The 15,192-nt window shown below is 35.7% G+C and overlaps 1 protein-coding gene across 3 annotated transcripts in view; it reads right to left on the bottom strand.

The window, feature by feature from the left end:
- LOC127977796 (leucine-rich repeat and fibronectin type III domain-containing protein 1-like protein) overlaps positions 1 to 15,192 on the bottom strand; it is a 148,622-nt gene that overhangs the window by 53,541 nt on the left and 79,889 nt on the right. For all 3 annotated transcript variants that reach the window (XM_052582930.1, XM_052582931.1, XM_052582932.1), the window contains exon 2: positions 4,266 to 4,411. In XM_052582930.1, coding sequence (XP_052438890.1) covers positions 4,266 to 4,312 — 47 coding nt within the window. In that variant the 5' untranslated portion in view covers positions 4,313 to 4,411. The remainder of the gene's footprint in view (positions 1 to 4,265; positions 4,412 to 15,192) is intronic.

Genomic DNA, 15,192 nt, shown 5'->3' with positions numbered 1-15,192 from the left:
TTATTATTATTATTATTAGTAGTAGTAGTAGTACAACTTTACTATTTTGTCATTACTTTCACATTCAATTCCACAACACACACTTCACATCTTAAAAAACATAGTGAGAGAGGAAAGAAAAACTCACAGTAGATGAAAATATTTAAAATATTTGTCTGTTGTTGCAATTCTCTCGATTTTTTTATCTGCTCAATAAAGATGGTGCTGAACATGAATGTGCTGGGAGAAAAGCAATCTTTCTTCCTCACTAAAAAACAAAAAAACAAGCGGTCACTGTAACCAATGATAAAGCATCCATCATAAGCCCAACAATGTGAAAAACCCATTCCTAGCATGCATCATTTTTGTTGTGCAATATTATTGCAATATGCAATTTTCTGAAGGCTTTATGAGGTCCGTTTCGCACTGAGGCGAGACTAGAGAAACTCTGTGAGCACGTGCTCGGTTTTTAATCACCAAAGCTATAATTATAACACTCAACGACCCAAACTACAGTCATTAGGTACAGTCTTCATGCATGAAAAGAATGACTGTGGTCTCTGTCTAGAAGCCTTGAAGACACACAGAGGCTATCTTGCTTTCCCAGACACTAACGGCTAATTCATTGAATTATCCTCCTTGCTCAGTAACTGAGGCTGCCCTGTCGGCTTGATCCCAAACTTTCCTCACAACTGCATAGATGAATTTTAAAACCGGGTGAGAGAGAGAGCAATAGAGCGGGACCTTAGGTGGAAGTTCGCAATAAGCCAATGTAAATGGAGTCTGTTGCCAATGGCGGAGGTAAAAGAGAGGATATGAAATGGAGAGATGCTGCTAGAAGAGGCAGAGATGGAAATGCATATGCACAGGCCATCACAATGAGAGCGCGACGGGATTTCATTAGGATCCAATCCGACTGCATTTATCTTTGTTTGTCCAATTCCTAATGACCGCTGTGCCTTGACAGTGCCTGATCCCATCCTCGCTCTCCTGCACAGCTGGCACCTCTGGACGCTCTGAAGCACCTGCTGCTCGTCAATGAGGGCATACAGCCACAAACAGAGCTGCCAAACGCCATCTGCCCGACTGACCGAAGCGATAGCATCCTCCTGCCACCTCGAGTCTCGTCCAGAATGGCCTCTTACAGCCCAAACACATAAAAACACAACACAAGACTGATACGGGCCAGTTTATAGAGTCTTTAACAACTTACTGTGTTGCTTACACTTGACAGCTCCAGTATACTCTGGTGTGTTTTTTGTTTTACTTTTATTTAAAAATGATGCATTAAATTGATCATCAGCAACAAGTTAGTTATAATGTAACAAAATATTTCTAGTTCAGGAAAATGCTGTTCTTTTGAACTTTCTATTCATCTAAGAATCAGGGACAATATAATATATCAAAATTTTCACAAAAAAAAAAAAAAAAATGAAGTAGAACACCTGTTTTCAACATTGATAATAATCAGAAATGTTTCTTGAGCAGTAAATCATCATATTTTCATGATTTCTGAAGATCATGTGACACTGAAGACTGGAGGAATGATGCTGAAAATACAGCTTTGATCGTATCAATCAATTATTATTATTATTATTATTATTATTAGTAGTAGTAGTAGTAGTAGTAGTAGTAGTAGTAGTAGTAGTATAATCAAATGGAACACAGTTCTTTTAAATTGCAATTATATTTCCAACCCTATCTCACGACCAATTTATACTTATTTTACGAGGTGGCTTATTCGTACAAATTTGTACGACCTCACTTGTACGATTTTATATGACCCTAGTTAGGTTTAGGGGCGGGGTTAGGTGTAGGTCATTCGTACAAATTCATACGAATTGTGCAAATCGTAAAATATGTACGATTTGGCAACAATCGTATGAATTTGTACGAGTGTGGTCGTACGAATTCGTACGAATAAGCCACCTTGTGAAAAATGTACGAATTGCCGTGAGATCAGGTTGATATTTCTCGTTTAAAAAATAAAAAATGAAAATAATTACAATATATTTTAGCACTACCATTATGTGTGTTGATTGTGACATCAGCAGCAAAAAAGCAAATAAATAAATAATCCATTAAAAATCTAAAAGGTACATACAAAATTAATTACAAAAAATAATACAAAATAAATAAATAAAAAGTTAAATTACAAACAATTAAAATGTACAAAAGTACATAATTTATGGATAGATGGAAGATGATTTTAGGTGTTTATCAATTAGAATACATACAGAATGTGTCTAAATCACAAACAGAATCTCACATGTTGATCAGAAGAGTCCAGATGTTCTCTAAATGATGCGTTGGGATAAAACATATGAAAAATGAGACTCTGAACTGGACATATTCAGCAGAACATCTGCCTGGGTGTTTGCTTGCAAAACACACACAGATTTGTCTCCCGGCAACAGAATGATATTACATTGATAATGAGATGGGGCGTCAGTCATAACCCCTCGTTTTGACAATCAGCAAAACCACATTAAATTTGCACTGATTCGCTTTACAAATACTGAAAATGAGGCTGAATTCCATCCACCGAACATTTCTGACTCCGAGCTGATCTGAAGCTGATCTACATTTACACTTCTCACGAATCATCTCACTTCCAGGGTTCAAGATCAGTGTGCCTTTGAGGAGGAGGATCTCTAGGGAATCCAAATTCAGATGGCATGGGTTATCTCACTGTCACCGCCGAATCGATTCGAGCCACCGCAGACATGCCGGAGAGTCAAAGGGTCACAGGCGTCCCTGTGGTATGGCCATTTAGCACCTTTAAAAACCTCCCCTCCCGCCAAGACTTAACTCAGTTACAAGAACAAGGCCAGAGCAATGGCCAACAGAGACCAGACTTATCTCAGATAATGGATGAGCAGAATACAAGTTTACTAATTAACAAGTTTTGCTTTCTCAGTTACAATGATTAAAAACAGCTGCTTAAAATCAAATGAACAGCCATGAAACCTCAGCAGGCAAAGGATTTTTTTTTGAAGAAACTGAAACGCAGGATAACGCACTGGTGCACAAATCGAGGAGCATAAAGAAATGGCTTGTTGAGTGTAGGTTAGAATAGCTTGACTGCATAAAACCAGACTGAAACCCACATGCTTCACAATGAATCTGAGCACTGGCTGTGAGCTCAACATCACGCCTGACCTGAATTGAGAAACTCTCCCCAGCCGTGATCTAGTGGAAACTCTTTCAAGAAGAGTGGAACCTGTTAATGCAGATGCTTTTATATTGAAAAGCTCAACAAGCTCATGCAGGTGTAGTGTTCAATGTTCAGGTGTCCACATACACCACTGTGCAAAAGGCTTTGGACATTAATAATTTTGGTGTAGTGTCTTTAGGAAACATCTGTTTACATTTCCAAACAGTCCTTTTGATTCCTTTAACTCCAGAAGATCTATGTCTCCAAGATAACTAACTGCAAATAAACTGATATTTTCTACTGACACACTTTCTTTTTTTTGATGAAAATATTAATGGACTAAAACTTTTGCACAGTAGTTTATATTTGGTCATATAGTGGTCATATAAGCACATACGCACTCTTTCTATCCCTGTACACATTTTAGACAAATGTGCAAACTGTTTTCTGCTACTTCTCCTACAATATTTGTCCAATCTTAATGCAGCTACTGTAAATAATATGGGGGAAATCACAGCCTTTGTGGTTTGATAATCGGACTAAAAAACTGCAGTATTATTTAGATAAATCAGGTTCATCTACAGACCAAACCTCACAAAATTAACTAATTGATTACTGAGCAGAGTCCCAAAGATGCCAACAATAATGTCAGTTACTATCTTAAATTAAACTAACATTTTAATTTATGCATTTAGCAGACACTACTTTCCAAAGCGACTTACAGTACATTTAGGCTATCCATTTTTACTTATGTGTTCCTGGGGAATCGAACCCCCAACCTTGCAATGCTCTACCAATTGAGCTACAGGAACACCAACAAAATCTTGATTGTCTCATGAATGATGCCAAATGCTATACAGATATAAATACTGGAAAATCTACTTATATTCCTTGAACTAATTTATATTATGTAACCAAATGGAGTCATATGACCAGACAAATCTGCTCCAACGTACAACTGGCATGTGCCATTGGGGCTTGGCTGCATAATTGCTGCCTGCAGCTAAATCTGCCATCGCTTTCCCTCACGGGTAAAGCACACACATCGAGAGGCCCGTCTGGTTTCAGACCTGTAAATAAGACTGAATGTCAGCGTGGCATCACTACAGAACGACAAGACTTCACTGACCCTCTGAGAGGCCGACCCAGCATCCTCAAGTCCTTCATCATGTCCATTTTCTCCTTTCTTCAGGGTGTGACGACTCCACACTACTGAGCCAGATACAGCAGCTCCACAGCAGTCATTGAGTCATTGGCTACGATACACCAATCTGTCTGTGGGAAAAAGAGAGAGAGAGAGAGAGAGAGCCAATATAGATGAAGACAGAATGACTGTCAAAGCACTTGAGCAGTATATCACGTTCTCCTATATTTACACAGCTAAGGGTAATTGATTATATTCAAGACAAAAACACTGACTGAGCGCACAGACGCTGAGTGGAGCCCAGTGTTGAGAAATGGTGATTGTTCTTCATTCATCAGCTCTCCAGAGTTGGGGAGACAAAAGTGTGAGATAAATGACAGGCTTTCCTCGGCTTTAGAGTCAAAGTGGTCCCAAATTACAGAGTGGTAATTTTTATGTTGGCCGCTATATGTTCTAGCTGTGTAATTGGCATACGTTCGTGCTAGTGGTGGAGTTACCATGTTCAGGAGAGACTAAATTACCATTCATTATGACTGAGCAACACAAACAGAGAGTGAAGCTCCACAGTTTTCTACAATAAATAGATAAGTACTAGGTGAACTGGTAAAATTGGGTGTATTTACAAAGAATGCAAAAAAAAAAAAAAAAAAAAAAGACAACATTTTTAATAGTCAAATTTATTCCCTTGATATCTCTCATACATGCACATAACGTAATTTACATATAAATTAGGGATGCAAGTTTAACATGTTAATGCATCCTGTCCGAATAAAAGTATTAAATTCTTCAAAGCACTAAATTAATTGCGTCAAGTTTAAAACAATCGTATTTTTAGAAACATGCATTCTATTCCATCTCAATAATTTACAACTGGGTCGGTGGGGGGAGGGGCATGATTAATGGCATTAATTTTGGAATGTTTCATCTTTAATACATAATAACACTAAATAAAAACTAAATAAAAAACATTTAGAATATAACAAAATAAATTATTTCTGAAGGATCACGTGACACTGCAGACTGGAATGATGATGCAGAAAATTCAGCTTTGCGTCACAAAGAAAAATTACAAAGAAAAGAAAACAGCTATTTTAATTTGTAATAACATTTCACAAGTATAATGTTTTACTGCATTTTTGATCAAATAAATGGAGCCTTAGTGAGTAATATGAGACTTCTTTCAAAAACATAAAAAAAACTTAACCAACCCCAAACATTTGAATGGTAGCATGCATAAACTATCACTTAAATATAATTAAATATACCAAATCTACCCACTGCAGGTCAGTGATGGGCACAATTTAAATAATTTAGAAATTAAGACCGTGTTTGCATTGTCTGTTTAATGATTCCCTCAATAAAGCAGACTAATGTCCTTGTCTTTATTTATGAGAGTTCAGCCGCACATATTGTCATATGTGATTATTTGTAATTGATTTGATTAATGAATCACCATATCTTGTAATTAACCCGATTACAATTTTTAATCTTTTGATAGCTCTAATTAAACATTAGTAAGTCAAGACAGCGGTTTAAACAGTACCTTCACATCGACCCTCTGAGCAGCATAAAAACACATTTCCAATTAAGCACAGAAAGCGAGCATCGTGACAATACTAGCGTGCTCCCAGCCATTAACATCACTGAAGCTGTCACTGTAAGTTTATACAGTTTGAACCCTGCAGTTCAGCGTGAGTTCACCGAGTCCTGGACTCACAAATGCGCCCCTTAACATCAACATAGCTGTCTCTACTGCAGATAAATATCTCATTTACAACTCGCTATATTGGCTGTTACACCAATTGCACTGCAAGCGAGCAGCATAACACCTAACAAATCCAAAAGAATTCCAAATCACCAATGGTTCATTTCACTGTGGTTTTAAAGCATCTAAATGTCAGGTGATGTTTCATCAGCGCTCGATTTCACGTGCCATCGCGGGCCGAAATGAAACATGAAACACAGATGTGTAGATCAGATTGCTTATAACTCACTCATTAAGAACCAGATGTTATTATTCATGGTGAATATAGATGGTGTTAAATGCCATTACATTCATATTCATGACTGACGTGGATCAGCTCAACATCATCAAAAATACACAAGCGTTCTTCAAAACTATATACAACTGACTGCAGTTTCCAGTTCGGTCTAAATTAACACCTCTTCACACAAACTATGATTACAGGGAAAATAATTAGTCAATAAAGGGTTATTCCCTTGCACGCTACCATGTTATGAGCACTTTTTAACATACATTTTGATTTGCATCATATTACCAGCTCCATATGAACGGACTTTCTAGCGTAGTAAACTTGCTTGTTAGCGCACCTGGTACAGCATTAATCTTGCATTGAGAAGTGAGTCTAAATACTTGCACAAACAAAATAAAGTGTTTTTATCTCATGTTTGCTTTTGTTAACCCTATAAGCTAGGCTTAGTATAGAAGCAAAACATTTTTTTTAAACACAAACTGCCTCAAAACATACAACAATTAACGCAATAAAACATTCCATAGTCACATTCATCTGTTTTAGATAAAACTGAGCATGATTTTGTAAGCTTATTCACAGTATGTCAGTAAGCATGCAAGAAACATTATGATATTAAATTGAAGAAATGTTTCCATAGTAGTAGAAGTAGAAAAAACGTAGAAGTAGAAAACTTCATCACTTTTCAGGGTATGTAAAAATCGTAATGCTTATTTGATTAGGGTTAAAAATGTTCTGTGCTCTACACGACCAAATCAATGTGCATAACAACTTCTACAATAAATACATTCATGACACAGAAAATAACAACTGTAATAAATTTACACATTAGTATAAAAGCAGTTCAAAGACAGACAGGCATATTCTGTCCAAAGGCAGAGCAAACGTTAGACGTTACATCAGAGAAATCTGTGATAGGCAGTGAAGGAAAAGTGCATTTGAATATCCCCTACTGAGGTTTTATTATTCCTTTTTACCAAGGAAATATGGTTTCATTAAAGGCAGTGGGAACTGTTGGGTCACGTTGGCAAATATGCACTGCTCGACTGCAATTGTGTAAGCCTTGAAATTCAAAAGCTGAAGCAAAATCCCCTCTGAGCACTTCAGGGATTGGAGCTATGGAGATGAGAAACCTTCAAAAATCACTTCATTTGCCATTTCTACCAGCGTCTGACTTCCTGACCTTTGAATAATAATGCAGAAACACTCTCTCGTAGGCTTACATTCAATTGTCTAATGTGTATGGAGCTATTGAAATGCCGTCAAAGTAATGACCAGAACATACAATTTCATTTCAAGGACACACTACAAGCTTAGACTGTTATACTGAGTTAATTAAACAAGATACTGTTCAAAAATCAGTATTTACACAACACAACACAACTAGTTGATTTTCTAGTCATTTCAACACATAATCTTTTTTCTTCAAACATCCCTGGTTTTCTTTCCCATCATTACATCTGCAGATTGCAAATGAGTCAAGAAAAGAAATCAAATAAAATGCCAAACTTTCATCAGACGCAGCTACTGAGCTGAGAAGTGACACCGTACCGCAAAACGTCCTCATACACACTAGCATTTGCACACACATACACACTTGTTCACAACATTGCTTAACTTCTCAGGCATGACATCAAGGAATTGCTTTGTATAAAATCTTTCCATTTCGATAAAAGCGAAATGCTCATCCAAATAAGTCCAATCTGGCAACCTGAGCAAAGGAAGTCGAGTATACGAGAGGCGCGATCGGCATCAGTGCACTCCTCCGTTCCAAACACTTTAATAAACCAGCATGCGTCAGATCTCCATGTTGTTAGCCATCGAACTTCTCAAGCATTCCTCTGTGATTTATATAACACAACACACAAAGACAGGATATTTACATTCTTCACATCAGTGCCTTTACCCAAAGCGAACTACAGAGGAGGAATGATGATGTAGCTACAAATCATAAAGAGCATCCGAGGCAAGAGGTTTTATATTTACATTTACATGTAATCACTTAGCAGACGCTTACAAGTCCTGTATTATATATGTATTGTAGCATAATACATTATAGATAAACCTGGCTCTCTATGCTGAGGGTGTACACTATTCTCACTGGTCCAGTTCATACTATATCATCTGAATCCTCTGAACGTTCATCAGCTGCTAATGAGGTTATTTTCCTAATGGACATGTAAATGTGCTGGAAAGACCCCTTATCTATGATGTCAGCCAATCTCCACTGCTTTTCTAACTTGCAAGGGCAGATCCTCACCGATCTGAACGTTGGACTGGCTACAGATGGGGAGGAGAAGAGAGAAGGAAATCTGAGAGTGAAGGACATCGAGAGCAACTGCTATTCCAAACTATATTTACAGTTCAGTTATTTGAAAGTTGCTTCCCCAACATTTCATCTGACCACAATCAGGAACCCACATGACTGTGGCCAAAGCCCTGATTAAATCACCGCACATTATACTAAAGGAGAGCTCCATAACTTACTCACGGATTAGCTCTGCATCCGAGCTCTTTGGAAATAAAATGACGCTCTAGACACACTAGATCAGCGGCTCTCAACTGGTGCAACTCAAAACTGAAAGGACAGGAGCAAGAAAACAATACTAATAAAAACAACAAAATGCAGTTAACCAAATTATTCAACCTGTCCTCCAACCAATACACTCGTATAGGTCGTTTGTCCAAATCCCTGAAATACGACCCATCAGAGCGAATACTACAAATCGCGCCCCTATCGACAAAAGGTTGTTTATTGTTTTGTGCTCTTTTATTTGCCCTCTGGTTTGTGTTTCGTGTAGCTCAGTTAGTAGATTATTACGTTATACCTTGATATGTAATCATGCTATCATGGGTTCGATCCCAGGCAATGGACGTGCACAAAAATGTATATGTTCAATAAATCATAATTTAGCATGACTTCTGTGAGGGTTAGGTTTAGGGGTGGGGTTAGGTGTGGTCATTCGAACAAATAAGCCACCTACAGTAGTAAAATATGTAGGAAATACTGTGAGATCGGTGGAAAAAGCCCACACATTGCATTTAAATAAACGTGCGTTTTGATTGGTAATGACGTTATACGTCATTTCATGACGACAGACGCAAGGCAATACTGTCATTATTTTTATGACTGCTAGAGGGCGCTTAACTTTATAACGTAAATATAGGTCGTAATAAATGCTTGCACAAACTACCTATATGGTCATTTTTTTTGTTGGAGGACAGGCTCAAATTATTACATATTTAGGATAGTAACACACATAAGCTTATAAAATAGAGTAGAATATACTTCAATATCTTATTTAGTTTTTTTTTATTTATTTATTTGGTCATCACAACCTCTGTGAATGTCTTACTTCTGTGGCACATAGAACATATCTGGATAAATTAGAATTTTATTTGTTTGTTTGTTTGTTCATTTGAGTCATTTGTCATTAAATACGATTGGTTAACCAACATTGGTTCTAAATATGTTATTTTGAGTTCCAAATAATACAGAAAGTCATTCAAGTTAGTAATGACATAAATATAAGTAAATTAGCCAGTCTTTATTTTCATTCCATCTTTGAACATTTATCGCTTTAAAGTCTCAGTAGATTTATCAATATTTTCCAATTAGGTAATACATATATTGATATATATATCTGATACAGTTTGTTTTATTTTATCAAAGGTTCCAAAAGCATGCTGCGATTCACTACTGCATGCAACAAAGTCCACTACTATATTACACATAAAATAATCCTTAAACGAACCATTTCCCTCTGAACGCTAGCACTGTTTTCCATCATGTGCAACACATATGCACATGATGTGTTTAAATATTTAATTTGGCACGGAAGCAAAAATCAAGCCGCCTAATGTTTGTGCACAGCTGGCCGATTCTGATCTATTGTGCAACTCATCTCAAACAATCACAATCTCAAACTTCCACGTAATCAAGTATTAATGCTACACCTGTGGTTATTTCAAGCAAGAAAAGAGATCCGCAGTCTGCTTTCTTTGTCAAGTAAAGCTTGTATCGATTACAATGCAGTATATGCGGAGTGTTTCAGACTTTAGTTGATATAAAGATGAAACACTCTCAACTCCAGGAGACGGCTCACATTAGAGTCAGAGTTCTTTTTGTGCAGAAGCATCTTTTGTACCATCTCCTTGATACGAGTCTTTAGCAGGCCTTTCATTTTGCATTAAATTATAGAATAAAGAGAGAGAGAGAGAGAGAGAGAGAGAGAGAGAGAGAGAGAGAGAGCAACAATCAAATCCAAACCACAGAAGAGTTATGAATTTATAGACAGAATATAAATATTTTCTAACAATACACTCTATACTTTGCAAAAGTTTGGGGTAAATACAGCTGATAAATTTTCAATAATATTTTTTTTCAGCAAACGTGTTAAATTGATACAACATTATAGTACGTACTTGGATAGTTAGAAAATATTTATATTTTGAATAAAGATTAAATAATCCTGAAAAAAATCACAGATGAAAAATAATTATATATATACATACATATATATATTTTTTTTCAGGATTTCATATATATATATGTGTGTGTGTGTGTGTGTGTGTGTGTGTGTGTGTGTGCGTGTACAAATGTTTGTGTTTGTTTAAGTTAATAATAAATCAGCATATAATAATGATTTCTGAAGGACTATGTGACACTGAAGACCGGAATAATGGCTGAAAAAAAAACAGATTTGCATCACAAGAATAAATTGTATTTTAAAGAATAAAAACTAAATGCAATACTTATATTAAATTGGAACAATATTTCACAGGTTTACTCTAAATAGGTTTACTCTAAATTCAATTAATATATATAAATGACTCAAGAATTGGCCCATAAGGTGAAAAAGATAATAATCCAGGCAAACACATTAAAAGATCTACTGTATGCCAGATCTTTCTTAATGGTCTTGAAAATGCCCCAAACATCCACACAACAGATCAAATATTTAAAAAACTAAGTTGCAGAATGTACTCTGTGAGTATTTCAATGAAAATAACCTGTAGTTTGCTCTCTGTCTGATTGGGCGGTGGTAGAAGTGGGTGTTTAGGAGACATGTATGACAGAGAGCAGGAGATAAACAGCGTGTTGACCTCCTGGAGTGATCCTGCCTGCTCGAAGAGCGTTAGCCAAAAGTTTAGAATCTTCAAAAGAAGAGCTGAGGCCTCGAAAACTACACACCTTCACTTGCAAACATGCCCCAGAGCTTTCTTTATATTATCAGTAGCACAACTGAAAGAGCAGTACCCTGGGAAACTTTGATCTGAGTTTGAATGCACTAAAGTGGAACATCATCAAAGCAATTTGTGTCATTTAAAATTACACCATAAAATAAACATCTTGTGTAAAGCCTGATAGATTTTTTTTTTTTACATTTCCTGTTCATGCTCTCAATGAAAAAGCACCAGGATCTGTCAGATGGACTGCATTAGACAGACAAACACCCGATGGGATCTTAGATACTACTTTAAAAGTTCAGAAAACCACAAACCGGCTCATGCATTGCAAAATTAGGCCAATTCCCATTTTACAAATCTAGATGAGATCTTCATCCAGGGAGTGCTCTGATGTTCAGAGCAATGGAGATCCAACATATTCCCCAAAATCAATCTCCTGTGGCAGACCAACAGTGCGAATCCAACAGCAGAACATGTAAGTGTGGTTTCAGCAATAATGAATCCTTATAAATAAAAAGAGAGGCAGACTCTTGAATGCTGGATGAGCAGCCGGCGTAAATCTCAAGTGGGACGCTCCATCGGAAATGAGTCCCGGTGCAGAGAGCTGCCACTGTCTCCTCCATCATGACACTTTCACTTTAAGTGCTTGTGAAGCTCCACCACACGACATATTGTCCCCCGTCCCCTGATCCCTGCTATGAACTATGTGAAGGTGTACACGTGAGGATTGATTTAAAAATATATTCTGGTTGAATGGAAAGGACAGGGGAAGAATGAGGCCATGACAAGGTGGATTGGGACACATGGATGGACAGAGAGAGAACAAGGGGTGGGGGAGGATTTTGAAGTCTTAGTAACAATGTTAGAAAGACATTGTTAGCAGTGTCCATACAGTCAATGCAGACCGATGTTGTTTTGGACTAGTGGCCAATCAATGGTGATTTTTTTTTTGATGGCCGATGAATTTGTCAACCACTATTTTGGACCTGATTTTATTTACTGATCGGAATTTTATTGCATGGACAGAAAAAAAAATTTCACCAGAAAGAAGGACATTTTCAAAATCTGGTTCTGTTTTTTTTTTTTTTTTTTTTTTATGTATGGTTTACCTGAAAACAATAATAATTAACTAAATGATAATAATATTAATAAATGAATAAAAAAATAAATAAATAAAAAATGGCTCCATTTAATTTTATTATTATTATTATTATTATTATTATTATTATTATTATTATTATTATTATTATTTCTAAAATAAATATAATGACAGTCAGTGAAGTTTTTTTTTTTTTTTTTTGCATTATAAGTCAACCGATACAGATACATTATTTATTTATTTATTTATTGATTAGTCGATTGATTGATTGATTGATTTATTGTACTCAATAAAATGAATGTCAATAAAGACCAGTGTTTTTTTTTGCATTATTAGTCAACCAATACAGATACGTAATTTATTTATTTATTTATTGGTCGATTGATTGATTGATTGATTTATTGTACTCAATAAAATGAATGTCAATAAAGACCAGTGTTTTTTTTTTTTTTTTTTTTTTTTTTGCATTATTAGTCAACCGATACAGACATGTACTTTATTTATTTATTTATTTATATATTTATTTATTTATTTATTTATTTATTGATTGGTCGATTGATTGATTGATTGATTTATTGTACTCAATAAAATGGATGTCAATAAAGACCAGTGGTTTTTTTTTTTTTTTTTTGCATTATTAATCAACCGATACAGATACGTACTTTATTTATATATTTATTTATGTATTTATTTATTAATTGATTGGTCGATTGATTGATTGATTGATTGATTGTACTCAATAAAATGAATGTCAATAAAAACCAGTGTTTTTTTTTTTTTTTTTTTTTTTTGCATTATTAGTGAACTGATACAGATCATGCACATTTGATTTATTAATTTATCTGTTTCATAGATTGATTGATTGATTGATTTGTTTGTTTGTTTAATCGATTGATTGATTGGTACTCAATGTCATTATATATTCTGATATATATAAAACATCACAATAATTCAAAAATAGTAAAAACAAATGCATAACAGTTGCTGAAACGTATTGTTATTTTGCATAATTATAAATAAATTACAAATATATAATATGATAATTAATTGTACAAAATAAATAAAATAAAACAGATTTAAGCTTTAGATGGCAATTCATTTTGATAATGCATGGAAAGAACATGAGGGGATTGAAAAAATAAAAATGTCTGCCAGGATATCAGGGCAGTGACGACTGATTCTGATAGTGGGTATGCTACGAGATGTCATGAAAATTGGTAAGTATTGTATGAACTGGTTATTTGTGCAATCTGACTCATACGAAACCGTTTAAATTACAGGTGAAAGGTACACCCTTAAATCTCAGATATAAAATTGCACACATTTTCCACCAATTCACCAAATCGTAAGATAGTCTTGAATTATGATGAGATTGTGCTGGAGTCATTAGATTGAATCAAACAGCTTTCATTCTGCACTAGCATAATCTTTCATTGCTAAATTTCTCTTCAAAGCAAAGTATTGCATTCAGGTTAGTCCAGTTCAACTTTCTTGCATAAAAGGAGATGGCATTTATTAAAATATGTACGTTATTGCTAATTATAAAGGACAATTTGACTTTAGAAGCACCTTTCCACAACTTTTATTTTATTTATTTTTTATTATGCGAATAAACATCCTTTTTAAATTACTCATATCATAAATTATTGTTTATCGCTTTTTTATTAGACATCGCTTTAATGCTGAACCAGTGAAAACATGAGTAAAAATAAATAAATAACTGTAAATGTCATAGAAGAAGTGTAGGTCATAGGGGATTTTTCAGACACTTTGCAAATGCAAATAATTTGTGCAAAACAACAGAATCCAACCTTTTCATATTTCCAAATAAATGTTACTGTAGGTTACAGCATAATGCATACTTTAAATCTTTTCATTATTGTCAAAGGACACGTATGTCTCCATATATTTTTTTCAGAATGACTCCTCAATAGAAAAACTGAGCAGCAGGCAGGAGAACAGAGAGAGTGAACCCGAGTTCAAAATGATTTCACCTCCACCACTTTAGACTCTTTATGTTCACAGCACATTTTATCAGTGTCTTAAAGATGATGGGCGAGGCCCGAGGACAAAGGACGGGCATCAAATGTCGAGGCATCGTGGACAAAGCGTTTCACAGTGTGACCTGGACTCTATAAAAGCAGCCCTCGCCGATCACACACTGAGTCCAGAGACTCCGGCGAGAGAGTTAAGCAGATTGATGGATACATACATGGGAAATGGAAGAGGAAAAATATTCATGGAGTAAAGGAATTGGTCTTTGGCACAGTAGGCAGAAAACACGGCAGAATCCATTGGAAAGCAATATGAAAAGTTCACATCATCTCTCTGAAATCATTGGATTCGGACATCAATGCATGCGAGGGGTTTTGCTAGAATGAAAGCGGTCCCAAAACACCACCAACTACAACATCATTTATACAGTGTCTAATTACACGAGGGGTTTGACAGAAACAGCCACATCTTTCCATCCTCTATCACTGTTATTTGGTCCTCACTACAGTGCCAGCGGCTCAATGTCTGTAATCATGTGTCCGTATCCATTCATGGCCTCTGTTGTTATGAATGACCTCCAAAACAGAGACTGAGAGCAGTTTTGAACAGGAGTTCAATCAGTCTATTATCGTCAGCA

This window comes from Carassius gibelio, chromosome B18 (assembly GCF_023724105.1).
Source record: "Carassius gibelio isolate Cgi1373 ecotype wild population from Czech Republic chromosome B18, carGib1.2-hapl.c, whole genome shotgun sequence".
Lineage (NCBI taxonomy): Eukaryota > Metazoa > Chordata > Actinopteri > Cypriniformes > Cyprinidae > Carassius > Carassius gibelio.
The sequence above is the reverse complement of the archived record's forward strand: the minus strand, read 5'-3'. Positions and strand labels throughout refer to the sequence as shown.